This window comes from Manacus candei, unplaced genomic scaffold (assembly GCF_025592945.1).
Source record: "Manacus candei isolate 608988 ecotype Guabito, Panama unplaced genomic scaffold, ASM2559294v1 h1tg000051l, whole genome shotgun sequence".
NCBI classification, from domain to species: domain Eukaryota; kingdom Metazoa; phylum Chordata; class Aves; order Passeriformes; family Pipridae; genus Manacus; species Manacus candei.
In genome coordinates this window covers 4244636-4272579 of record NW_026138099.1, presented here as the reverse complement: position 1 = coordinate 4272579, position 27944 = coordinate 4244636, and the positions used below count along the sequence as shown (strand labels likewise).

Genomic DNA, 27944 nt, shown 5'->3' with positions numbered 1-27944 from the left:
CTACAAACCCTGTATAAGCAGGACTGGAGGAGAGGCCTCTGCCTGGGTGCAGCAGAAGCAGGGATAACTGCCAGAAAAATGCTTCTGTTTTCTGATGGAGGGGCCAATTTGCACAAGCAAATTGCACTGACTGAAGAGGAGAAAGAATTAGCAGCACAAAGAAAAGCAATACTGCTTCTCAGCAGGTTCCATGATGGGGTTAGTGCTCCTATCTTTCTCCCCATAACTCTTGGTCATGTTGAGCTCTTGCTGCTTTTTCCATGATTCCATGAGATCTTGTTTCCATTTGAATATTGAGTTCCACTTCAATTCTTGTTCGGTCCCCCACAGGAACCAGTAATAGGCTTTTAATTGCTCATTTAGTGAATGAGAAGAATTAGATGGACTGAAAAAGGCTTTGGTTATACTTAAAAGGTCTTGAATTTTCTCAGAATATGAATCCAAGCTGAACTTCTAGAGTGACTCTCCACCCACTGAACCCTGGCAAGGTTTCAAAACGTAGACTACCTTTTGTAATCCCAATTCTCAGGAAGCTCTGATTTTCATTGCAGGTAAAAATTGAAATCCCTGCTGTCCAGACTCCCGAATATACTAGGCACAGAGCTGATGTGGGCCACATTTTACTCGAGACTGGCCTCTGGAATGAGGAAGAAAGTGACTTAATGATGGATGTAATAATAGTAGCTATCATTAATCTTCCTAAGTACAGCTTTTTGCAGGACTCAGGATAATCTATTTAATGCCAATAATGTTCTGGTGTAAAATATGGGGAAAATGGAAATGAAATAACAAGTCTTCTTGTGTGATCCTCTGACCGAATGTATTCACATTTTATGGAGACTTCCAAAGACAGCTAAACAGACCTGACTGAGCAAATCAAGGCCTTTGGTTACCCACAGGCTCATTTGAAGATGAAATTCATGCATTTTAATAAGGAATGAAATTTTCTATATCTGGAAGGAAAAAAGATAAGAAACTGCTTGTGCTGAATAATAAAATTTTGCATTTTCAGCGGGAGCATTTTTTCCTATTAATACTATGCAGCTGTGCCTGCACTGAAACAAAATTATCACTTGGTATATTTAAAGCTAAGACGCCATATTCTCTTCTATTAGCAGTTTTACCAGAGTTGTCTGAATTCAGCCACTGATACCTCACTTTAATGCCCAAAAATCTATCTCAAAGTGCTTAAGCACAGCCACAGCATGTGTTGGAACTGGAGAGATGAGACCTGAGATCTGAGGAACTGAGCTTGTGAGTCCCACTGAAATCCAGAGCTGGGCTCTGGTCACATTTTCTGAATATAAGGTTTTGGCCAAGTAGAAACCAGGTGTAGAGCCCCCACCAATGCTGTGGTCACTTGACAATCCTTCTCTGATCCTGGGGAACTCAGAGATATCCATTCACTTCTGTTCGACACCTCCAGGTCAGAGCTACTGACAGCCTTGCACTGAGGAAAGCCCTGTGGAAACAACATCAGAAAAGACTTTGGGACCAGAAGTAGTTTTTCAATCCATCAAGTTGCCTTGGTTTTCTGGTTTCAGTTTAAATATCTGCATCCCAAATTTCCCAATGAAACAATCTTTAGAAAAGCCTACATTGCCATGCAGCTGTGATATACACATCTGGTTCCTGACACAGTGGAATCTCATTAAAGGAAACTGATATGAATGTAAAATGAAATTATGTTTACAAATTGCTCTCAGAGCTCATCTTAGCTCTCAAAAGCACTGAAGAAATTGATGTCAAGCTTATGCTAAGTACTTGTTTCTGCTTCTGTAGAACCTAAGGCAAAAATCCCATCAGCGTCAACAGGTGCAGGTTAATGCATGGCATTTTCACATCCCATCTCCATCCTGCTCTTGGGTTAATGTTCCTAGTCTGTCATATTGTCCTACCTAGCTGAGGCCTTGTGTGGACAATGTTCTGCCAGTCTGCTTAGCTGGTAGACCAAAAGTGGCACAGTTTCAGTTATGTTTAAGCTACCTAATCATGCACCATCTTGTGTCTTGAAAATTACAAAGCAAGATATCTCATGCAGTACAAGTTGTTATAAATCATATTATACAGACTATACTAAAAACACAGGATTAGAAACTTTTGTGCCTTACTTAAAATGTAATTTACACTTACTTCCTCTTTTCCATTTTTAATTGTCAGTTCCCAGGCCCCTCAGATCTTTTCCAGTTACTTTCCAAATTCAAATTTCGTGTTCTTGACCTTTGTTGATGACAAGCTGGAAATATTTGCTTTTAAATAGTGACTATCATTTTTGTTTAACAGTAATGGCACTGCTTTTCCATGACCTCAGAAACTTGATTTGTAACATATAGCCATCCATGTAACCTACCACCAGCAAGAGAGAGATTCAGTTAATTTCAACAGGGAGTCCAGTGTGCTTAGAGTTTCTCCTTCACAACAAGTGAAGATAAAAACAGAAACCAAAATCAGTCAAAAAAAAAAAAAAAAAAAAAAAAAAGAGAAAGAAAGAGAAAGAACCAAAACATCCCACCCCTTGTCCCAAATCAAGCCATCTTCACCATCTATACATGTTCAGCCACTGTGAGGTATGTATTCCTGACCACTACAGACCCAGAGCTTTTAGGGAACATGGGGATATCTGTAAACTGAAAATCAGCCCATATCGGTTTGTGATTTCATGTGAAATATTATGATCAATCTTTGATCTGTTGAGTGGTTTCTGTGGTCTTCTTAGGGGTGATTTTTTTATACATCAAAAACGCAGGCAAGAGAGTTCAGTAGTAATTACATTCTTAGGCAGTTGATATGTCTTTTTAGGACAGCACAGAGAATTATATTAGCTGTTAAGAGCTGTGCAGTGATAACTTGATATATAGGGGGTAACCCATAGCATCTAATGCTTTACAATAAATACTTCAGGGAAGAAAAGTCAGGGTAAACTACTTATATCATTTTACTGGCAGCAATCTACAAAAGACTAAATCAATTGATGGTTTTATACGAGAAGGATGTGGTCTAAATAGATTTGTATGTCTGGGCAATTCCTTCTCACAGGAAAGTTCTTAGCTGTCATTGCATTCTACCTGCAGTGTTAAACCAGCAGTAATACTGACTGATCCATAGCTGCTCCATAAAAGCTTCCAAACTAAGAAAGGGTGAGCATGAATTCCTGTAGAAACTTTATCCTGACTGGTAGAGATCACTTATGAGATGCTTTTCCAAGCACTTTTGAAATAGGAGCAAAGCTTTTTCCCACCTTGATAAGCAGAAGATCTATCAGCATGCAGCTCTCTCTAACAGACCTCTTTGTTAATCCAGTTATATAGGCAGACATCTCCATGGTACAGGTCTGATGTTCCAAGACTCATGCCAGGATGTCTTTATTTCCCATATGTCTCAGTTTAATAAGACTGAAAGTGTTTTGTAAGGAGAGTGAGTTATGAGGTAGACCAAACTTCTCCCTCTCAGCAACTGTCAATCCGAAATTAAGAGGCTCCAATTGAGAAAGCATGGAAAAAAGGAAAAATAACAACCCTTCATTAAAGGATATAAGTGCATTGGCAAAAACAGCGAAGGAACACAAAAACAACTAAACAATAATCCCGTACCCAAAGTCCCCTTCAAAAGGAAACAGTTCGACACTTCTCTGTCCTCTGGCGCGATCCTAACCACGGCCGGCAGGGGGCGCTGTTGGGTCACGGAGGAGCAGAGCCCGCAGTGCTCGGCGTTGGTCGGCAGGGGGCGCTGTTGGGCTCTGGCGGTCGCTGCGTGAGGGCCTGGAGCGGGAGAAGCCGAAAGTGGAGATTTCCCCTGCACCGAGGAGGGGAAGGGGAAAAAGGGGAAAGAAGGGTGGTTTCCTTCCCACTAAACTCACGTTGGCTGCGGCTCACTGTGATTAGGACTCCCCTTTTTTCATTGATGAGCACAAACTCTCCGATGAATTCTGGGCAGATTTGGGCTGGAGACAGGGCAGCGCACAGGCAAGCCAAGGCCAGAGAGCAGCCAGATGACCAGGTCGAGAGCAAAATGGCCTCAGAGCTTTTTCCAACACACACACACACACACACACCGCCTCCGTTAAGGCTTTCCAAGGAGAGGAGGGGAGAAAAATTCCCCACCCTCTACCCAGCCCCAGAGAGGGCTATCAGGCTATCAGTTCTGCCAGCCAGCTCCTTTGTGTAGGCAATCACCAAGGCAGAAAACTGTCCCCTCCATTCAGCATCCCTCCCCCACATGCAGCAGGGGAAAGAAAAATTCCCTTTTGGTGTTTTAGAACAAATAAACCCATGACACCATATTTGACAAGAGGAAATAAGATTCTCTAAGAATTATTTTGGCATGCTTTTCTTGTCTTGGTAATGCCATATGAGGCAAAGGGGTTTCTCCTTCAAAGGTTTAATTTTAAAGTCATTTTTCATATACAGCTCAACAGACTGAATAAAACTCACAGGAGTCAGAGATAAACCACTCCCAGCTGGAGCCTCTGAACTCCAGAATTATAAATAGGATTGAATAAAACTGAGCCAAAACAGACCATATACAGAGAATATGGCTATTTCCACTTTTTTTTCCTGAACTATTCCTCTAACTAAGGTCCGTGATTTAACGGAAAGGAAGAGGAAGTGTAAAATATTGGGCTACCAACAGCTGCTGTTTCACTACAATGAAAGCGAGGTCTGTATGACTACAACCTTCTGTCAGGCACTTGAGTATTGGAATGGCAGAGGTGGCCAACAATTACAGGGTGTGTGAAGGGAAAGAAGTGGGGCTGGAAAAGAATTTTCATAACTTTGACCTGAGACTCAGTGTTTAACAGTTGGACATGACCCAGTTCTCAAGTTCACCCTTGCTTTGATCAGCACACGTCCTCTCACCCTCTACCTCCATGCACACATTCATTATATGCTATCTTGTCGTGGTGAAACCTGCACCATCCTCATCCCTTTGCCATTTTATAGTCCTCTCCTTCAGTCTCCTTTGCTTCAATTTCTTCTTTAACTATACCAGTCTGTGGAACTGTATGTCTTACCTGCATAATGCTTGCAAAGCAGTCTCCTGAAATTGTATCTTCTCTCTAGAGAATTAGGACAACTGGGCTGTGATTCTACATCGGTTGCGGCGACTGCTTTGTAATTTTCTGTATGAAGCTTATCTGAGTCAACTGCAAGTTGTTTAAGTCTGTTTAATTTAGCCTACAATTAGCCTACTTATACTGCCAAATAGTAAAGTATTCATAGCATATTTTTTCTGGACTTATTTTATTAGGACTGTAGGTTTTTTCTAACTGCTCAGGTATAACGTAATACAGAGGACTATATTATACATTCCATCTCCTATAGAATATTTTTGATTGCAGATGGCACTGGCTATCCTGAAGGCAGATAGAAATAATTTTGGAGCATAACCTATATGGGTAAGATTTTATGCTAAAATTTATCAAGGAAAGCAGGTTTTTCTCCCTCTTAACACATATATACATGCATGCATTTCCTATCTTCTGAAACTAGAGACTTTCTCATTGTCCATTTACTAAAGTGTGTACTCTTAATCATATCTTGCTGCAGTGAGTACCACAAGCTAATTATACCTTATCAGGAGTGGTGGGAAAAAAAGCACTCCTTTTTCAGAGATTAAATTGTGCTATCAGGACAGACATTGTACAGATCCCTGAGTTTTTCACAAGCACAGAAAAAAAGCAATTGAAGACATTTTATGCTCTGGTTTTTCTCTGATACTATCTTGTGCTCATACAGGTGTAACAGGAATACTGTAACATTCTGATAATTACCAGGAACTCTCTTGCACATAGACAGGTGCAGTCAGACTGTTGACTACAATGAGAAAGCATTTGGTTTTAATTAAACTCCGTGGCAATGTGTCACTACTGAACAAGAGCACTGAACCTCTTTTCTCAAGACAGAGTGTCCCACAAAGATGAGTTATTTTGCGTCTGTAAGCCCCAGAGGAAGACTTCAAGACACAGTTTAAATCAACTGCTTGTTTTAAGTAGGCCCTATGGGAAGATATAAGAAAATGTGCTCTCCCCTGTCCTCCGTGCAATGTAAAAGCAACGGAAAATTGTAGTGTTTGAATCAGCCATCAGGCAGTTTGCACTTCATTCTCTAAATGGAGCAATAAGATTTATATTGACATAGTAAAATAAACATTGTTGCAGTGTTGATGCTATCTGTCAAACTCTACCTCCGATACACTCCTGCCCTTCCTAATGAAACAAGTGACAGCTGCATGTACAGCAGCTTAATTTCCACCCCCGCCTTGCTTGCTGTGACTTGTTTAAAAGCTCTGGAAATCAATGGGAGGTTTTCCCATGAATTTCTGTCTGTCTTGTGATCAGACCTGCAGTGTTCAGTATCTGCTACACCAAAGCACATGCTGGAGTGGCTATCATTGTCTGAAGTGAATGCAGCTGTACCAGGAAGCTATGCATTTAGTCTCCTTATGACACAGGAGACATGGTCACCTTCAGTGACATGTTTCACATCATCTCTTTTTGCGTTAGTTTTCTTTGTTAGTTGGTCATCACTGTCAATTGTGGTGATGTACTTCATCACATAGAAGTGGAAAACTATTTAGGTATGAACTATAATCAACATTAGCCTGATTCAGACAGAAAGAGGATCTGCTGTAGTTAAAGAATTGCTCATATGCTATTACAGTGAGTGCTTGTGCTGAGTGAGGTAGGAATGGATCTGATCTCACATTAACAGTCAGAGAAAACATTTGCTGAGGAATCCTATACAAATACAGGCCTGGGGAGTCTTCATCATTGAGTTGGTTCTATGTAAACCATCTGGAGCACTGTAGGAGTCATTGCACAGGAATATCAGGGCTGGTCCTTACCTCCACCAGTGTGAATTTGGGGATAGAACAGCCCTGAAATGATATGTCCTCCCAACCCTGTTTACCTTACCGGCTTTTGGATAATCCACTCAAAGACTGGGTGAGGACAAGTCTTCACAAGGCACTGTGGAAAGATGGACTGTGGAAGGCCCGCCCTGGATTATCACAGCAGCAAGGCTGCATTACAGTCCAGAGGTGTTGATCATCTTTGCAATGAGGGAAATAAGGAAAAGGAGGGCAACAAAGATGCTGAAGGGCCTTGAGGAGAAGCTGTATGAGGAGCCCCTGAGGTCACTTGATTTTTCCAGCCTAGAGAAGAAGAGACTGAAGGGAGACCTCATAGCAATCTACAACTTCCTCAAGAGGGGAAGCAGGTGGGGCAGGCACTGGTCTCTTCTGTTGGGTGACCAGAACCTGAGGGAATAGCATGAAGCTATGTTAGGGAAGGTTAAGGCTGAATATTAGGAAAAGGTTCTTCACCCAGAGGGTGGTTGGGCACTGGAACAGGTTCCCCAGGGAAGTGGTCACAGCACCAATCCTGCAAAAGTTCAAGAAGCATTTGGACAGTGCTCTCAGGGACATGATGTGATTCTTGGGGTGGTGCTGTGCAGGGCCAGGAGTTTGACTTGATGATTGTTGTGGGTCCCTTCCAAATCAGGATGCCCTATGATTCTATGAAATGTTTGTACATGATAATAAAGTTATTGTAGTTGCCTCTACTGGTTTCTAAGAAGCATGAAAACACCTATGAAGAGGGAAAAAAGTGTGGGCCAGAGCCAACATGTAACTAGAACAAAGGTTCATAGTTATTCATGGAATCACAGGAAGGGGAAAATCAGGAGACTAATGGATAAAAAGTTAGAAACTAGATGAGTATCTTGACATACTCCTCACACCTCTCCTAATCCAGATTTTTGTAACTCCTAGCCTTTTTACCTCCCCTTGTTTCTCATACTGTAGAGCTCCTCCTCACCAACAGCCACTTCTGGATCACCTTTGACTGCAATGCAGCTGCAGTGTGCCCCTGAGGCAAGGCAGTGATCACAGAGATGACAAAGGGCTCACAATCTGCCAGAGGATGACTTCTGCAGTGCTGGGAGAATCTTGTAACAAAAACAGAGAGTATAAGCAGTTGTCTGGTACTGGATTGATACCACTCTCTATGATACAGAATCACAGAATCAGAGAATATGCTGAGTTGGAAGGGACCCACAAGGATCATCAAGTCCAACCCTTAGCCCTGCACAGGAGTATCCCCAAGAGTAACACCATGTGCCTGAGAGCATTGTCCAAATGCTTCTTGAACTCTGTCAGGCTTGGTGCTGTGACCATTTCCCTGGGGAGCCTGTTCCAGTGCCCAACCACCCTCAGGGTGAAGAATCTTTTCCTAATATCCAACCTAAACCTGCCCTGACACAACTTCAGGTTGTTTGCTCAGGTCCTGTCACTGATCACCACATAGAAGAGATCAGTGCCTGCCCCTCCTCTTCCCCTCACAAGGAAGTTGTGACTGCAGTGAGGTCTCCCCTCAGTCTTCTCTTCTCCAGGCTGAACACATCAAGTGACCTCAGCTGCTCCTCATGCAGTTTCCCCTCAAGGCCCTTCACCATCTTTGTTGCCCTCCTTTGGACACTCTCTAAGAGCTTAATATCTTGCCTATATTGAGGTGCCCAAAACTGCACACAGTGTTCAAGATAATGCCGCCCCAGTGCAGAGCAGAGTGGGACAATCCCCTCCCTCGACCATCTAGTGATGCTTTGCCTGATGCCCCCCAGGACACAGTTGGCCCTCCTGGATGCCAGGGCACTGCTGACTCATATTCAACTTGCCGTTGACCACAATCCCCAGGTCCCTTTCCACAGCCCTGCCTTCCAGCATCTCATTCCCCAGTCTGTATGAACATCCAGGCTTGCCCCAACCCAGGTGCAGAATCCACCACGTGCCCTTGTTGAAATTCATCTGGTTGGTAATTGCACAGTCCTCTGATTTTTTGAGATCTCCCTGCAGGGCCTCCCCATCTTCAAGGGAGTCAACAGCTCCTCCCGGTTTTCTGTCACCTGCAAACTTGCTCAGTATCCCTTCCAGTCCTGCGTCCAAGCCATTTATGAAGATTGTTGAAGAGCACAGGGCCCAGGATGGAGCCCTGTGGAATCCCACTAGTGACAGGTCACCAGTCTGATGTCACCCCATTCACTGTTACCCTCTGTGCTCGACCCATGAGCCAATTGCTCACCCACTGCATGATGTGTTTATTCAGCTGTGTGCTGGACATTTTGTCCAGCAGGATCCTGTGAGAGACAATGTCAAAAGCCTCACTGAAATCCAAAAAGATCACACAAACTGACTTCCCTTGATCAGCTAGGTGGATTACCTTGTCATAGAAGGAAAGCAGGTTGGTTAAGTAGGACTTTTCCTCTCATGAGGCTGTACTGGCTGTGACCAATGACTGTGCTGTCTTTCAGGTGTTTTTCAATACCACCTGTAATAATCTTTACCTTAACTTCACCAGGCACTGAAGTGAGACTGACAGGCCCCTAGCTTCTGGGGTCCTCTTTCTTGCTTTTCTTGAAAACTGGGACAACATTCACCAGCTTCCAGTCAGCTGGGTCCTCTCCAGGTTCCCAAGGTTGCTCAAAAATCATTGAGAGATGACATCAGCAACTCTTTGAGGGTTCTGGGATGAATCCCATTAGGCCCCATAGATTTGTAGGGATCCAGCTGGAGCAGCAGATTCCACACAATTTCGGGGTCGACTGGGAGTTGATCATTCTCACAGTAATGGTCCTCCAGTTCAGGGCACTGAGACACCCTTAGTCCGTCATCCATGTTGAAGACAGAGGTAAAGAAAGTATTAAACCCCTCTGCCTTGTCTCTGTCCCTGTTTGTGAAGTGACCATCCTCATCCTTGTAAGAGACTGAAATATTGTGAATGTCTTAAAAATTGTCAAAATTATAGAAAGACCTTTTGTCAAACTGCACAGGAACAACTGCCCTTCTGTGACCACTGAAATGCATCCTCCCTCTTCCCATCCTCCTCCCACTTCCCACCCCAAATACACCTCCTGCCTGGAATTTGGACTGTGACAACAACTTAGGATAAGACTATTGTCCAATTATCTCAGATCTAAGGAGAAGTAAACAAGGCTCAGGGAAGAAAAATATACCTACAAATAAAGCCAAACTCAGCAGCTGTGCTAAGAATTGGCCCTAGCTGAGCTCAGGAGGTCGTGGAGGAGTAGGGTTTTGGGGGTGTGATGGCAAAATCTCTCCACACAAAACAGAAGGACTAAACCCCGCACCCCTTGGGAAGACCACATACACACAGGACATTCATGTGAGAGCCAGGTGAGAAGAGGTCATAAACCATTAAAGACCCTCAAAGTGCCTCCCAGACTCCTTCCTGAGGCCTTCCACCACCAGAGGACTGTATGTGATCCAAGTGATGTAATAAATCCAGAGTCCATCACAAGTTATGCCTTTGGATTTTTAGGAATTTTTTTGTAGATTTTAAAAGTACCTGTGTAGTAAATATAGATTTTTAATGTAATTGTATAGTCTCACACACTTTGGAATAGTAGTTTGCATTCACTAAGCCCTATTTCCTCATTTCATACAGAATTTTCTAAATTCCTCTCCTAGTTAGAACAGCTGGGACCATTTCCTCACTGGATGGGTGTAACCCAAAACTGTGTATTCTATAGCCTTCCATGCCATTTCCCAGAAACTGGTATCAATAGACCATTTACACCATCTGCCCAGAGCAGGCCTGACTCCTCAGGCTATAAACTGGGTGTTAAGAGGCCTGCGAGATAAGAGGATGCTCCCGTCCTCATACCCATTGTGGAACTCCCCGCCCTGAGGGAGGTACTGGGCATTCCTGCCTGAACCAGAGGATATATATAATCTTGGAGTCTTAGGACCTTTTTTAACCACTTGTGGGATCCAGAGAAGGACTGCGACCTCCACTCTCAACCAGACTGAGACCACCACTCTCGACCGGACTGCAATCACCACTCTTGACCAAACTGCAACAGCACTCTCACCAACAGGTTTTTCCCTCTCCTTTTACGGTGGACTCAGAGGGCCCAACGAACACCACTCTGTTCATGCCCCAGGGTGCTGGGTTATACATTTGGGTTTTGTGGATTAAAACCAATTGTTTGTCTGTATAATCATACTTATTGTATTACTTTATTAAATTGTTATTCTGATTTATAATCTCTCTTTTGAGTTGGGTTCATTTCCCCTGTCGGTTTACCTTTAAACCAGTATAATTCCTTAAGTTTGTTTAGACTTCTTTTTAAGGCAGGCCTTCATTCTGTTTGAGAACATTTGCACCCTAGGTGGATAGTTCTGGGATTGGATGGATAATACCATAAATTGTGGAACCCCTGGAGACAGGGTGTGCATACCATTCATACTCCTTGCACCAGAAGGCCTTCATTAAAGACATGCTTCTTGTCTTATCTCTACCCAGTTTAGATGGTGAGTCTTTTTTTGGTTCCCAATCTTAAGGCAACAGCTGTCACCCAAAAGGTGGAAAACCCGGGACCTGCGATTTCTTCAGATCAGGAAATTTCATCCTGCTAGAAATTCTTCTTATGCCTCCATATTTTGGAGAATTCCTTGCACACCGATCCTGAGAAGCCCAGTTTCTGGGAACAACTCACTGAGGCAAGCTAAAGAGCAGCTCTTTTTGGTTAATTTTGCTAGCAACTGTAAAAAGTCTTTTTCCGGAAATAGGAAGTACTTGTTTAAGACTGGGGTGCAACTGTCTTGTGGGATCCCTTGGTGTTGTGAAAGTCAGTTGTTTTTCCCCAGTCGTGGGCAAAAATGTGACCCCGAAGTGGCTAGGCAGGCCAGTATGAGGATCTGTTTGGTGGAGGGCTTGGGAAGCTTTCCACTTTTGTGGAGTGGCTAAATGTCAGAGGGTTTTCCTCCACTTGGTGTTTCACCTAGGCAGGCAGAGAAATCTGGCCCATCCTTGGTGTAAAGGGGGGCTGGGGGCTCCCCTGCAACTTCTGTAAGGCAAGGGATGGTGCAGTAGCCATGGGCTGCACCACTACCTGTTGCTAGGGATTTTTTGGATTGGCTTGGTATGACTGAAAGAGAAAGGAGATGCCCTCTCTCTAATATCTCTCCTTTATAGCCTACCCTGGCTTGAAGTTGCTGGTGGTGCAAGGTATTGAGACTTTGTCTCATCAGCAAAAGGTCCCAGATTCAAACATAGGTCCTCATAAGCCTTTTGTCTCCCATCTTTTTCTGCCTAGAAAGAGTTGTTATCATGGGCTGTGTTGAATCGACAGAAGAGATCCTAACTAGATCTCCTCCTGCATTTTTATTACGGCATTGGTATCATCATCAAGAATGGAAAAAGGAGTGTAAGTTCAGTTGCTGAGCTTTATTTTGTATTGATGGCTCAGAATGTTTAGGATTTTTAGCTTTTTGTAGATTTTAAAGTAGTGGTATAGTAAATATAGATTATTAGTATAATTGTATAGTCTTTCACATTTTTAGAATAGTAGTCAACACTTACCAAACCCTATTCTCCCATTTCATATTGAATTTTCTAAATTCTTTAGGCTCGTTTAGGCTTCTTTCAAGGTATGACTGTAGTAAACACCTTCTCTTTAAGAACATTCTCACCCCAGGCCTGAACAACCAGATACCATCACAGTCAAAGCAACCTGCAAGCCTGGAATCTTGGAGAAGCTCCAAAGACAGTACGTGATGTGAAGATGAGGAAGAAAAGTGTCTTAGGACCTCCAATTCAATTCAGGGGCAGAGTGCCAGGGGGGCAGATTTCAGAGCAGAGAGTTCTCAGATTGGATGGATAATACACAAAATTGTAAAACCACTGGACACGTGTGCACCTTTGTACTCCTTGCGCCAGAAGGCCTTCATTAAAGACCTGCTCTATATCTTATCTATACTAAATTTGCCTGGAGTTTTTTTCCTCCTGATTTGTAGGCAACAGTATTTCTCGGACGCAGTTCCAGGTTCTTGTCTAGTAGACTCCAAAGAGATCAATACAAACTATTTCTTTTGGGACGAACACACTGAATTTGTCAATTTATTTTTAAAAGTACTCACTTTAATCTTCTAAATTAAGTAAAGACATGAAGCATAATGTTGTCAGGTTTAATTCCACTCCCTGTCCTGCCTTTTCTGTCTCTTGGAATTCTACTACTTCTCTAGAGGATGGCTCTATGGAAACAGAAGTGTTACAATGAAAATGAGGTGGGCTGATGGTAAGTAATAATAATCACAGAGGATAAAAATTATTAGCTTTTTTAATTTCAAATCATAATTACCTGGTTACTCTTCAATCATTATGTCTGTCATTTAGGAAAGGACAGAATGAGGCTATTCTGGCTCATTTTATTTAAAATAATTAGATGGATGGCTTACAGTGCAGAATTCCAAAAGTAGAAATGCCAAGACAGAAAGGCTAATTTAATCTGTAAGCAAAATAAAATATTATTTACTGGAAATATTATAATGACAAACCATGCTGAACAACAGTGTTCACCATGAAGCACCACAGCTGATATACAGATAAAACAGAGACAGACATGTGACACATATTCAAATAAGGTATAGAGAAGACCAGTAGACAACTAGTATGACAAATCAAATAAGATCTGAAGGTAATATAATTCAAATGTCAGAATTACAGTGTGTTGTGGTTTAGGAATGGTATTCCCCAGTTCAGAGCCACCACTGAGACTCTACAAAATCACGCCACACTCTCTTGCTCTCCCTTCCGCTACCCCTTCCTGCTGCAGCTGAGAATTGGAGGCACAAAAGGCAAAGATCATGGGTTGAGACAAGACCAATTTACTGGAAATAGCAATGAGGTAAGAAAATGAACAGTAACAGCAACAATACTAATAATAGAGGGTATAAGAAGAGAAACAATTCACATGGAGAAAAAACCTGATAACAGACAATACTGTTCGTCTCCCTTCACCACATTTTCTCTACCAGAAGGAACTCCTTTTACCTGGGTGAGAGTCCTTTCCCCCTCCCCCCAGCAATGATGTGAGGTAGTATAGAATAACCTCCATGTCCTGGCCATGTTCTCTCCCAGCTACTGCAAAAATTAACCCTGCCCTGGCTGGAACTAGGACACCATAGGTTTTTTGGTATTGAACATGTGATGATATTATTATTACTTATTGTTGTTGTTGCTCTTATTTTAAAATTAAAATCTTTAATTTATTTTTATGCTTCTATTTGCATTGACTTATCATATGATTTAGGTAAACACTGGAGAAGTGATTTATTACTTGACTCTACTCTCCCTCAGTCACAGTGCACAAAGGATTCATAGTGTTGCCCATATCGTGTTGAGTTAGTTTTACAGAGAAAGAATCTCTAACTAAATGAATCAGGTGACTTGCTCATACATCACTGGACAAAGATATTTCTTCTACACAGGGCTGCAATCCCTGGCAAGGGTGAGAAAACTGAACTTAAGCCTTTTGATAAAGTCATCAGGGGTAGAGATTGTTTCAGGTCTTTTTGTTTACCTCCCTAAACTCTTTTTACACTCTGTTCTTTTAATCAGAAAAACTGTTCCATATCATACTTGCACTTCATACAGAGCTGCACAGAGGACAAAGGCTGCATGTATTTCTTTAAGTTGACGGGGACAATGAAAGGGAGCACAAAGCACAGAGGCAGATACTGAAATAGGGAAGAAGGGATTGCACACTAACATGAGTGGTGAACATTCTCAGTTTCTATATAATGTTTCCCACTATAAGTGTGGGTGTTCTACACAAGAACAGGGAGAAGCAAACAGACAGACCATTTTGGTTCTGGCAAATGGCATTACTAACATAACAAAATGTTACCCTATTTGTGCTTGTCATCCAGTCACTGATTAATTGTCTTGATGGTATTTGCTGTAACATGCACTGGGAATTTCCTTGCAACCTTGGCAAACTTCACTGTGCAATTAGCACTGCTTGCTTTTACAGACAGTTTCTAAACATCACCACCTAAAATACACCTCAGACTGCTCCAACACATAAAATAGACACTTTTCTTTCAGCAGGTCAGGGCTTGTGCTGGTACAATTCAGTTAAAATGACTTGGGATCACAGACCCTGTTAACAGTATTAAAATGCCGCACCTTCTTGTATTTCCCTCTTCACTAATGAATTCAGGCATCTGCAAATAAAAACTAGTATTTTTAGTTTTTGATTTTAACTACCTGCAGGAGGAGAACAACCACAAAGTCTGAACTCTTCTGCACTCTTAAGTGTGAAGTAGTGCAGAGATTTTCTAAAGACGTTGCCATCCTGCAATATACTGGTCATCCAGGTGCTAGACACTTACTTTTCTTGGACAAAGTCATTAAAAAGCTGCTTGTTAAAAAACATCATAGCATTCAAGTTTCATAATTGTCCTGGGAGTAGATTTTAGAGTAATTTATGGAACACACAGAGTATTGATCAGCGATAATTTTATATCCATGTAAATCAGTAATATTCATGCCGATTCTACTAACTGAATCAACTACACTATCACAGTTATACAGACAAACTGTAATCCAGTCTGTCTCCTACAAAGGATAAGTGATTATGCTGCAAATAATTTGTTTCCCTATTATTTACTATATGTGCCAAGAGCATTTCAATGCAGAGATTCATAGAGTACAATCCTTTCCTGTTTGACATTTCCACTAAAACATTAGTCTAAGGTCATGGTGAGCTGTTCACAGAAATGTATGAAATGGCATTCAATTTTAAATTTGTAAAAACTGTGTTTGAAACCAGAAAAACACTGAGGACTGGCAGCAGCCCAATGGTTTAAAACACTTTGAAACAGCTGTTTTAGAGACACAAAGAAAGTCTCAAATCTGAACAAAGCTTTTAGGGTGTTGTGTTTCACCCATTAGGAAAAGATAGCACTGGCACTACCAAAGATACAATGAAAAAAAACAAGAATCTGCATGAAAATATCTTAGCTGTTTCTCTTGCAGTTATTTCCATTGTAGCTATTTGTTCACTGTCTGGTGTTAGAAAATCAAATTGTCAGTTTTCTATGCTTCCAGGCCTTTTGCAGCCCACCTGAGAGAAGAGGTGTCAGAAGAGGTTGGCAGGACTTTGGACATTACTGAGTTCAAGCGCTCTGAAAGAAAGAAAGCTGGGATTGCAGGCTCTAGCTTTCTGTTTATCTCTGTAGGTTGCTGGGTACCCCAGGAAAGTTGGAACAAACAAAATCAACAAGGAATACCAATATGGGTCTTCTGAAGAGGAAAAGTCTATCTTTAAGAACATCATCTACATGGGAAAGATCCACATATCTGAATTTTCACCCAATCAACTCACAGTATCAATTAAAAGAAGAAATAAAAAAGACTAGGAAAATGCAAAAATTTCCTCCTTCTTTGAAGGACTTCCTGCACAGACAGATTTTTTTGTCACAATCTGTGGTAGAATTAGAACAGTGATTTTCAATTCCTTGTTGGTTTTGCACAGCAAATCATTTTTTGAGGAAGTTTGTGGACTCTGCAAACTTGATCTTACTTCATGTTCTTTAGTTTCCTTTGTTATGATTTGTGGTTCTTGAAACAAGAAAAAAAATTATGATAGAAGAGGGCGCTCAGAAGTTCTGAAAAACTAACAATTTTAGTTTAAGCATTTCCGAGTCTTTTTATGGGTTTTGCATAAGACATGGTCATTGTGAGTTTTGATTTATAAAATCTTCTAGTTCATAAAATTTTGTCATCATCTTTGGAAAAGATAAGCGGGTGAAAGATCTGGAGCATAAGTCTGATAAGGAGCAACTGAGGGAGCTGGACTTGTTTAGCCTGGAGAAAAGGAGGCTCAGGGGGGTCTTAATGATCTCTACAACCACCTGAAAGGAGGATGTAGCAAGGCGAGAGTCAGTCTCTTCTCCCAGGTAGCTAGGTAGGATAAGAGAAAATGGGCTCAAGGTGGATACTAGAAAAAATTTCTTCATGGAAAGAGTTAACAAACATTGGAACACACTGTCCAGGGAAGTGGTAGAGTCAGAGGTATTTAAAAGACATGTAGATGTGGCACTTAGGGACATGATTTAGTGGTGGACCTGGCTGTGTTAGGTCAATGATTGGACTAAAGATCGTAAGGGTCATTTCAAATGTAAAGAATTCTATGATTCTGTGCTAAAAGCCATTTATCTACCTGCAAAGAACATGCTTCATTAAACACAATTTTACTGCATTTTACTCTCTGCTTCAGCTGGGAAATTCTGCCCTGTGTCATGTGTGTGCCATTTTCCACTACATGGCACATTGCATGGCAGCAGTTGCCTCTGTGTGGTAAGAGGAGGTTCCTGTGCTAACACAACTTGCTCCCGCACTGGGACCAAGTACAGGAAGTGGAACTAGAACGAAAGCTCCCCATATGATGACTGACTGTTTTCCAGGTGCATTGTACTGTTTGGCTGGCAGAACACAATAGAGAACCTGAGTTTACATAAAGGAAAGTAAATAGAAACAGAAAAACTTAATGCGAGAACAAGGTGTCTCTGTTAAAATTCTGTTACAATTGTAGCCTTTGGATTGCATTAACTCCTGGAAATTGAACAGAAGATTAAGGACATGGATTGTTTTTAATTTCTTATTGTGGGAGAAGGTTTGCCACTATTTTTTCATCTCTTAAATAGCAAGAGTAGAAAGATATGCACACTAACTGCAGGGAACTTGCATCTCTGAAGTGAAACCTAATTTGTGTATAGAATGAAGCAAGTGAACATGTAAACAATCCTTCCTTCTTTCCCCCAGGATCAGTAAGAAATAAATGCAGTTTCAGTAATAAAAAACCTTTCTATCTTAAATAAACAATTAAAACCACTGAAATTTAGAAGAATCATGTGCGAGAGGAGATAAAGTAAACCAGATTTCTTTTTTCTTCTACTTAAGCACCTACAGAAGTGATATCTAGTTGCTGAATACTGACAGAAGTGTTAGTTTAAAGAAAAACTGAGAGTAAAAGAGGTTTTTAGCTTTACAGAGTTTTCTTTGCAATTTCTCCACCCATATTATTGCAAATTTTCAGCCCAAGTCTTAGTTCAAAATAAGCCCAACAACCTGAAACAAAAATGAAGACTGGAATTTATTAGATTGGTCTTGAGAAGAATGAGGAATGATTAAAGGAAAAACAACAGATAAATAGTTTGCCGATTAGTCAAACTGAAAAACGAAAATGAGCCCATTTCATCACAGGTTTGCCAGCATGATTCCAAAAAGTAGGAACTGGCCTTCCTGTACTTATCCGTGGAACTGCAGTTAGCCCAAACCTAAGTTGATATTGACATCAACAACAGGTATGTCTTTCCAAAGAAATGAGGGAAAAACCTTTTTTCATTGTTTTAAAGGTCACACACAGCCCACCAGCTCAGCTTCTAAGTAAAAGCCACAGTGAGCTCTTATCACTATAAGGTCACATTGTGCTGCATCTCAAAGGTAACAGGAGAACCACGACCAAAAATAAGAGTATCTAAAGCTCTAACCAGATTTGGGAATGATCTATCCAACCAAACCCTAAATGTATGCAAAATTCTTTCTCTGTGCAGCACCTGTATGCTATTTATGACACATTTGAGCACCTCCTCAATATCTGGGAGAGGCAGAGACAGTAAGAATGGAAATAGGGGTTAGGGACCAGCCTGCACATTGTGACTTCCAGCTGCTTACTCCCTCACATAACCCAAACGCAGCAGACATGTGACAGCTCATCTAGGCTCCCTGCTGTAATATTTTTGATAAATACAGGGCACAAATCCTCCTTCAAATTAACACATTACACACAGAAAACCAGGCAGGGAAAGAAAAACAACGTCTTATCACAGGTAGCCTTGACAACAACTGCTTTGCCTTTTGAGAATGTGGTTGATGGCCTTAGCAAGTGAGAAGGTGAGGGATGCTGCAGAGTCTCTCAGGCTGCTGTTCATAGCTGGTGAACATATGGGAGGAAAAAACACTGGGCACATATTACTGAAGAAAAGGGAAATAAATAAACCTGTGTACAGTGAGAAATGTCATGAATCACAGTTGGAAATACAGTGCTGTCCTGGAAAAAAAAAGGATGTTTTTGACTTTGCACAAGCAAATTTAAAAAAAAAAATAATTTCACATTAATTGTTTATAGGGTTCCTTTCCTTTCCTTGTTCTCTCCTTTGAATTTCTCAGCTCTGGTTTCAGAGTTGCAGTTGCTGACAGCTCTAAGAATGACTACCTGCTTCCCAATGCGTTTTTGTAAGAAGGGCTTTTCCTAGGAAATGAATAAGGAGTTTTGCAAGACAAGAAGGAAGGAGTACATAAAAGGAGGAGAAAAGCAAATCAACATGTTTGTTTAAAATGCATGTATATTTATTCTGAAATATTCAGAATTGACTGAGACCTGCTGTGACACTTGACCTTCCAATTATTCTTCACTCTAAAATTCTATACTTTGGAAAAGTGCAGTTTGGGGGAATTCTGTCAGCTTATATATATATATTCCTTTCTTCTCAGAGAAAGAGGTATCATTGGTGTCTCTAGTGATATTTCAAAAACAAGTTAGCTCTTGGCTTTTGAACAATTTTCAAGATATTTTTCAGAATGACAGAGATTCTAATGCCTCAAAGAGAAGTTAATAAAATTTATGGAAGTCTTTGTGCTCCGTCAAGAATACACACACACAGAGACATACACATGCTCCTACCTTGCAGAAATGCATACCATGGGACAAAACAAACAAACAAAAAACAAAAAGAAAAAGGTGAGTTGTATTCAGTTGATATTGTTGTTCATATTCAACATTAACTATTGAATGAGAAAGTCTGTTAGATTTATTCCACCAAAACCGAGTCTGGTAATATAGCCTAAGTTTCAGGAAGGTACGTCTCTAGTTGGTATAACAAGTCAGAATGCAGAATATCAGACTATGCCTAAGTGTTTCCAGAGTTTCAGAATTACACCAAAAAAATTCATTAAGGAACATATGACCTGAACAAAAACAGGATAAAGAGTGACAAATATGCAACTACAAAGGCACTTAAGGTACCTGGCAGGTACATGAAAAGAACCCTGAAATGTATCTGAATGGGACTATTGCTGATGACATTCCCCAATAGGCAGACTTTCAGGCCACATAAATATTAACATTTCATTCTGGTTTGTGTGGATACTGCTGAACTGAAGGATTTCTAAGTTTAACTGTTCTATGGAGCAGTTCTTTGTTCAAACAGTTCTTCAACTGTTCTTTGGACAATTTTGCTTTCTAAAGCACTTTGGAAATCTAAGAATCATAAATCACTTCTATGCCTGCATCTGTGTGGAGTAGTATTTAACATTTTTCTTTGATAAGCAAGTTTGTTGGAGAAATAGAGCAGAGGGTTTTGGATCAAAACACAGCATATGAGAACAAAGGGACAAAAAGGACATAAATTTTATACTTTCTCTTGAGGAATATAAGATTATCCTGATGTCGTTTTGAGCTGCCTTATCTTGGTTCATTTCAGTATCCTACAAATAAAAAAGTTATATTTACATGCCAGAAATAGTAGAAAGATTGTTTTTCTTGACTTTTGGCAACCAGTCTCTAAGTAAATGAGTTTAGAGTATTTTTGAAAATGAACCAATTGAATTAATTTTGGTGCAGCATTCCACATAATAGCACTCAAAGACACCAATATGAGTAGAGAAAAAAGCTCCAGATAGGTAGAACAGTGAAAAAGGAGTTACAAATTCTAGTGGGGAAGGACAAAGTTTCTTGTGAAACCAAACTAATACAAAGCTTTGTGTTTATTCACCACAGCAAGAATTACATGATTTCATAGGCGCACGGATGGCAATGTGGATATATTCAGCACTATAGTAATGTCCAATTAAAAGAGATTTGACAAAGATATCATTCAAATGTAATTAGATATTTCTGAGAGGAGTCAACAGCAACATTTCAGTATGTATATACTGTACCTCACAAGCAGTGTTGCATGCTGATGATGCACTGAGACCTAACATTCTTCTTGACAATGCTCTAGAAAAATACTCACACTGTGCCTTTAAAGGGTGCTTGCTCTGCTCCACAGCTGCTAGAAAAAATTATCAGTTCAGAAGGCTCTAAATCTGGAGGCTTTTACCACCCTCAGAGTTTTATATAACTGGAAAAGCATACGTTATCCTGACAAACAATATACGTTTTTATTAATCTGCATCCATAGGCACACTGTGGTACAGTGTCCAAGTCCTACCTGCCTGGCACAGTATCCAACCTGTCTTGATTTCTTTCAGTGGAACTGGTATCAGGGTGTTAGATGTTTAAAAACAGCAACACAAAATTAATAGGTAAGTGGGAATGCTAACTTAGATAAAGTATTAAGGAGATAGGCAGATAACAAATCACGGAAGTGCCATAAAACATTACAGAAACACATACAGGTATATCATTTCATTATTATATTTTACCATCTTTGATGTTACACTTTAGTCCACTCTTTCAATAGAAAAAAAATTAAAATCTTGTTACTACTTTCATAAAAGAATCTTCTTCTGGTGTCAGATAATGACAGCACTTAAGGTGATCATGCCTAAGACGAACTTTATAAGTTACTTCTAGCTCAGAATATTCTGTGATTCTGTAAGCTGAAATCGGTTTACAACTTCGTCTTCTTAGTTTTTGTGACCTTTGACTTGCCAGCTTTTTCTTTCTTTAAGCTGGCAATAGGAGGCACTTTCCACCATGAGAGGACAGTCTTGTCTTCAAAAGAGTGTGCAGCCATTTAGACTGCCCCAGTTACTTTGTCCTGAAAGAATCCATTCCACTGAAGGATTGCTGCTCCCTCAGCAGTCTGCTGCATTATGTTTCAAGTGACTCATGCTTTAAGTAGTACATCCAGCAGTCCAGGTCAGAGTAGGTGGGATATTTCAGTTTTTAAGTATTTTCTCAAAGAAAGACACACAATGTCATTGAATGTAGAGTGGTATAGCATTATTAACAAGGCTGCTTCTTACAGTAGGTTGCACTTACCTTTTGCACCTACTGCAATTGCTCACTGCAGCACATAAAACCAAGACTGTTGTGGCAATTAACACTCACTAAGTCAATCTCTGTGGTTTAATCAGTAATGAGAATAAATCTCAGTTATAGCTGTGCTGTAGACTTAATGATCCAAAGAAACATGCAAAAATAGGATTTTAGGTAAGTATTTTGTTAGGCTAACTGTTATCACTGAAAAAAGAGTCCTTCTCCAACTTCTGGCTCTTTGGCTTGGTAGCTTTACATTTTATTATCTCTAATAATCACAGATGTTATAAATTCTAACAAGACTCATCTCCACCACACACAGTTTGTCTTGGAAAAAGGTTCTGTTCAACATTCTTGCTTATGAACACCCCACTGCTCCAATTCTTACAGGCACTCTAACCCTGAAGTCCCTTTGGCTTTTGCTAAAATAACATACTCTGTCCTAGTAAGGCATGGTTTACAGACAAAAGATAGCATCTTTTATTGGATACACCAAAATAGCTGAGGAAGAATATGAACTACAGACAAGTTCTTTGGCACATAGATTTTGCTCAAGATGCCTATCTAAAAAATCAGACACAACATGATTCTTCTACTTAGAAACATGATTCTAAATGCCCAATCATAACCGATATCGCTTTTATTCAGCTATCAACTTCCCTCAATAGTTCTTGGACAACAATGTGTCATTGTTGCTTCAATACTTACTCTCAAAGGGAATTTAGTTCAGAACTCTCATTTCTATACTACTGTACTGGGACATAATCTGTGTCTTTTTTATATGCACTATCAAACATTTCTCTGAGCATCTCAACAGCACTTACTTTACACCACTCCAAAGAATCAGGGAAGTAATTACAGTATTCCCCTAATCTCTGAAGTAAAGACATTGAGATACAGGATGTGCCCCAACTCACTATATAAAATCATGATGGAGCTGAAAACAAAACCTGTAGTCTCTTGGCTGGCTCTGCAGTCCCCTAGAGACAGATCATTAAGGTTGCTTTGCACTCAAAGGTATGATTGCAGCAGAAATAGAAACACACAGATTCACTTTAGTCTGGCTAAGAGGTATAGGAACACTATGATGAACTTCAGCAAATGCGATACAAGTCATCTAGAGACTGTGAGTGGTTATTTACGTTACTAGCTTGCACTCATGTCTGTGACGCTGTACAATCCATACTGCCTACAGAAAAACAAGTAATGCCAAGCCTATAAGGGCTGAAATTATCCTTCTGACTGCAGTTATAGATAGTTGCAGTGCACTGCTACCTGTTTTATGTGTACATTACAAACTGAGCTTGAGTTGATCTCTTCTCAAGACTAATATTTATTTTCCACCCACCTCTCAGAGAACAAAAATTAATCCATCAGATAGCTTCTTCAAGCACTGTTGGTTTTTCACGCACTGCTGTTCCTGTCACCTCCTAAACAGCATTACCGGAACCAACTATTTCATTATAGATGAGCTGTGAATGGATATCATTTAATATCAGAGGAATTCATTCTGTGGCAAATCCACATACTGAACAACTATCTGTCATATATGAGAATGCAGTTTTGTAGTTTTGTAGTTTTCTTGGTAGTGTTGCATGTAAAAGCAGTTGTAAAGGACCCAGCTGCTTGGAAGGAACAATACTCAGGAAATTCCTGTATGAAAAAAGCCCTAGACAAGAGATACATTCAGTAGCTGTGAGCAGGAAAGAATCAGACTGACCAGAACTCAAAGCATTGGGCTTGCTCTCCTCTCTGACAGTGTTCATTCACATTTTCACCACACTCCTTCTCAGCAAGGTTTCTTTGGAGCTGCAGCTGAGTTTTGGTGCCAGGAACACATTCTAGGGAAGGGGCTGCAGACTTCTTCCGTCAGCATCACTGACAACATAATTCAGGTTTCAGCACATATTCTTCCATTGCTTGCACTTCACTCTTCATCAGGAAGCATAAACCCAGAAAGGGCATGGGTGTTAAAGATATTTTCTTTTGATATATTCATCCTTCTGCAACATCAAAATCTTCTCATGGATAGCTACTCTGAGCTGGATGGCTTTGTCTTTGTACTAATTGCTGGTATGCCAAAGGACTTGTTCAATATTCAGGTGATTGAGTCTTTCGTGAGACCCCACATGCAGCTCCTAACTGGAACATTTGACCCCTGTAGCTTTTCAGGAGCTCCCGATACATAGAGATGTGGAGGGGAAAAAAAAAGAAAGAAAGGAGAGATTGTGTAGGTATCAGAAGAGTGTGAGATCAACAGTCAAATCTCTTTTAATTTTATCCTTCCAATCACCTTGCACGTTTTTATCTCTTTTGGTAGGGTAAAGGGTGGGATTCACTACTAGGATGTAGAATCTAAAGGAAACTCTTGTCAGATCAGGCTTGCTAATGTTAGTAAAACTCCAGGTAAGTTAGTTGAGGACAGGAGAAAATGTTCTGAAAAGCAATTTATTCCTGATTTCAGAGTTTTGAACCAATGTCATCACTAGCACCATACTTAACAGTTCCTTTATGTAGCACTCTCAGTAATAATCTTGGCAGGCCCAGAAAACACAGTATGAGCATTCAGAACTGTAGCTAATAACTCATAGGAAAAGAGGACTCCATAAAGGCAGTAAGCCAGAGAGAACCACCAAACGGTTACCGCCAATTTACTTACAGATAAAAATTTCATTCTGGAGACATAGAACATTAATCATAGAACAATAGAAACTTAGAATGGTTTGTGTTGGAAAGGACCTTAAAGATTGTCTAGTTCCACCCCCTTGCCATGCTGTCCTAGTTAGGACAGCTGAGATCAGTTCATCATGGTGGGTGTAACCCAAAACTGTATTCTATAGCCTTCCATGTCATTTCCCAGAAACTAGACTATTGTTGTCAATAGACCATTCGCACCCTCTGCCCATAGAGCATGGTGGGTGTAACCCAAAACTGTATTCTATAGCCTTCCATGTCATTTCCCAGAAACTAGACTATTGTTGTCAATAGACTATTCGCACCCTCTGCCCATAGAGCCTGACTCCTCAGGCTATAAACTAGGTGTTAAGAGGCCTGTGAGATTGAAGGATGTTTCTGTCCTCACACCCTTTGTGAACTCCCCGCCCTGAGGAGAGTACCAAGCATTCCTGCCTGAACTGGAGGATATATAATCTTGGAGTTTTGGAACATTTTTCAACCCACTCGTGGGATCCAGAGGACGGCTGCATCTCATCGCTCTCAACCAGACTTAGACCACCACTGGACTGCGATCACCAGTTCTGGCCAGACTGCAGCAGCTCTCCCACCAGCAGGTTCTTCCCCTCTCCCTTTACTTTGGACTCAAACAGGGCCCAAGGAACACCACTTTGTTCAGGCCCCAGGGTACTGGGTTACACATTTGGGTTTTTGTGGGTTGAGACCAATTGTTTGTTTGTATTATTGTACTTACTGTATTATTTTAATAAATTGTTATTCTGACTTATAATCTCTCCTTTGAGTTGGGTTCATTCCCCCTGCTGGTTAACTTTTAAACCAGCACATTTTGGCGCCCAAACGTCGGGCAGAGAGAGAGAAGTCAGAATCACAATTTCATTTGAAGCATTTGTCTATTTGAATATAGAAACTCCCTGATCACCATGTTGTTTGATGCACTCACATGGATGTTGTATTTGAGCCTGTTCATATTTCCACAGATGGCGTATTATTTGCCTGTTTTGATGCTCTCTTTAAGACCAGGGAGAGGGATCCAAATTGCTTTATTAGTATATTATGTTTATGTCATTCTAACATCAGAAGCAATGAGTTTCATTGTAAATGTGTATTCAGTCCTGTTTGCCTGTCCTGGTTTGGGTTGCTACCTCTGGGGCCTCATTAAAAATCGTATCCAGCTTTTTGGGGGAACAGGGGTGGATGGTTTCCAGCCTCCCACCTCCTTCTTCCCCTTCAGACCTGCTAAAACAGTTTTTGAAAATATTGAGTTCCCTTTTGATGTTAAGGACAGCATAATGTTATTGTTAGTGTTGCTCTGTCTGCTCTGTACTGTGTACACCATGTTTAGGGTCAGAAAAGTGCCTTTTAGGGAGGTTGGTTGGACACCTGCCCTGGGAGCAGATAATGCTGAGTGGCACGGGAAGTGGGAGGACATCAGCCAGTATTTGGAAAAGTTTTCTCCTCCAATGATCTGGAAATTCACCCCTGAACAACTGCAGGATCCTGTTAGCATGATAAGACTGGTGAAGGAAAAATGCTCTGGCAGCTCCAGAGATGGCCAGCTCACAGCAACCTGCTGGGCCCTGGCCACTGCCTACCGGGCACTGCTTGACATGATACAGCACTGTCAGGGCGAGGAGAGAAGGACCAAATCCGCAGACACCACGTCCACCCAAACCACAGCTGAGTCAGAGGGAGAAAGAAATGAACCAACCAGCACCGTGTCCACACAAACCATCGAGGAGCCAGAAGAACAAACAAAACCAATAGCAGTCGCCCCTGTCCAGAAAAGGAAATCAAAGACTAAATCAGTTCGCATAGCAAATGATGACGAAGAGGCGGGACCTTCACATCCACCGGAGGAGACAGAGCCAGAAATAATCACTCGGTCCCTATCCCTGGGTGAGCTACGTGAGCTCCGGAGAGAGTTCACACGACAGGCGAACGAGTCCATTCTGACCTGGCTGCTCCGAATCTGGGATGCCGCAGCTAACGATACGATCCTAGATGGGAGTGAAGCCAGACAGCTGGGATCCCTGTCTCGAGATGTAGTCATTGATCAGGGGATTGGAAGGAGGCAGGAAACTCTCAGCCTCTGGCGGCGACTGTTGTCCAGTGTGAGGGAGAGATACCTTTGCAAGGAGGACCTCCACGTACAGCAAGGACAGTGGAACACGATGGAACAAGGTATCCGGTGCTTAAGGGAGTTAGCTGTACTGGAGATAATCTTTTCAGAGGATGAAAGATTCCCTAAGAGTCCAGATGGTGTACAGTGCACCTCCCAAATGTGGTTAAAGTTTGCACGACTCGGGCCAGAAATGTATTCCCGCTACTTAGCAACGCTGCAATGGAGGGAGGGAGAGGACAAGGTGGGAGCATTGGTTAGCAAACTCAGGATTTATGAAGACACTGTCACCGCCCCATTACGAGCCCACGTCTCATCTGTGGAAACCAAACTGGCTGAACACGTCCGAAGCCTGGAAGAGAAAATTGAAGAGGGACACCAGAAGCTAAGAGAAGAGATTAAGGAAGGGATTTTCCATATCTCGCCAGGACAAACAAGAGTCTCTGCTATCAGGAGCCAGCGTCCCCCAGCTAAGGAGAGAAGGTACACTCCACGTGGCGATCTATGGTTTTACCTCCGTGAGCACGGAGAAGATATGAGGAAGTGGGATGGGAAACCCACCTCTTCCTTAGCAGCCCGGGTACGTGAACTGAAAAGAGGAACAAATACCATAAAGAACTCTTCAAGGGTGAACGTTGCTCCAGTCTCTCGTGGGCAAGACTCCAGACGGTACAGGAATGATGATACGTCTGATCCTCTTGAAGGGACCTCCAGGTCATACCCACAAGAAGAGCACAATGAGTACCATGACCAGGACTAGGGGTGCCCTGCCTCTAGCCAGGTAGAGGAGAGGGACAATCGAGTCTATTGGACTGTGTGGATTCGGTGGCCTGGCACATCAGAGCCACAAAGATATAAGGCTTTAGTGGACACTGGTGCACAATGTACATTAATGCCATCAAGATACGTAGGGGCAGAATCCATCTCCATTTCTGGGGTGACAGGGGGATCCCAACAGCTGACTGTACTGGAAGCTGAAGTGAGCCTGACTGGGAAGGAATGGCACAGACACCCCATCGTGACTGGTCCAGAGGCCCCGTGTATCCTTGGCATAGATTACCTGAGGAGTGGGTATTTCAAAGACCCAAAAGGACTTCGTTGGGCTTTTGGCATAGCTGCTGTGGAGACGGAGGAAATCAGACAGTTGAACACCTTGCCTGGTCTCTCAGAGGACCCCTCTGCTGTGGGACTGCTGAAGGTTGAAGAACAATTGGTACCGATAGCCACAGCAACAGTGCACCGTCGGCAATACCGCACCGACCGAGACTCTGTGACCCCTA

General features: G+C 41.6%; 1 protein-coding gene across 1 annotated transcript; it reads left to right on the top strand.

The window, feature by feature from the left end:
- Nucleotides 1-24897: 24897 nt before the first annotated feature.
- On the top strand, nt 24898-27430 carry LOC127477282 (uncharacterized). Its single transcript, XM_051801427.1, has 2 exons — nt 24898-25141; nt 25523-27430. The coding sequence occupies exon 2, from the start codon at nt 25523-25525 to the stop codon at nt 27422-27424; it is 1902 nt and encodes a 633-aa protein (XP_051657387.1). The 5' UTR covers nt 24898-25141; the 3' UTR covers nt 27425-27430.
- Nucleotides 27431-27944: the final 514 nt, after the last annotated feature.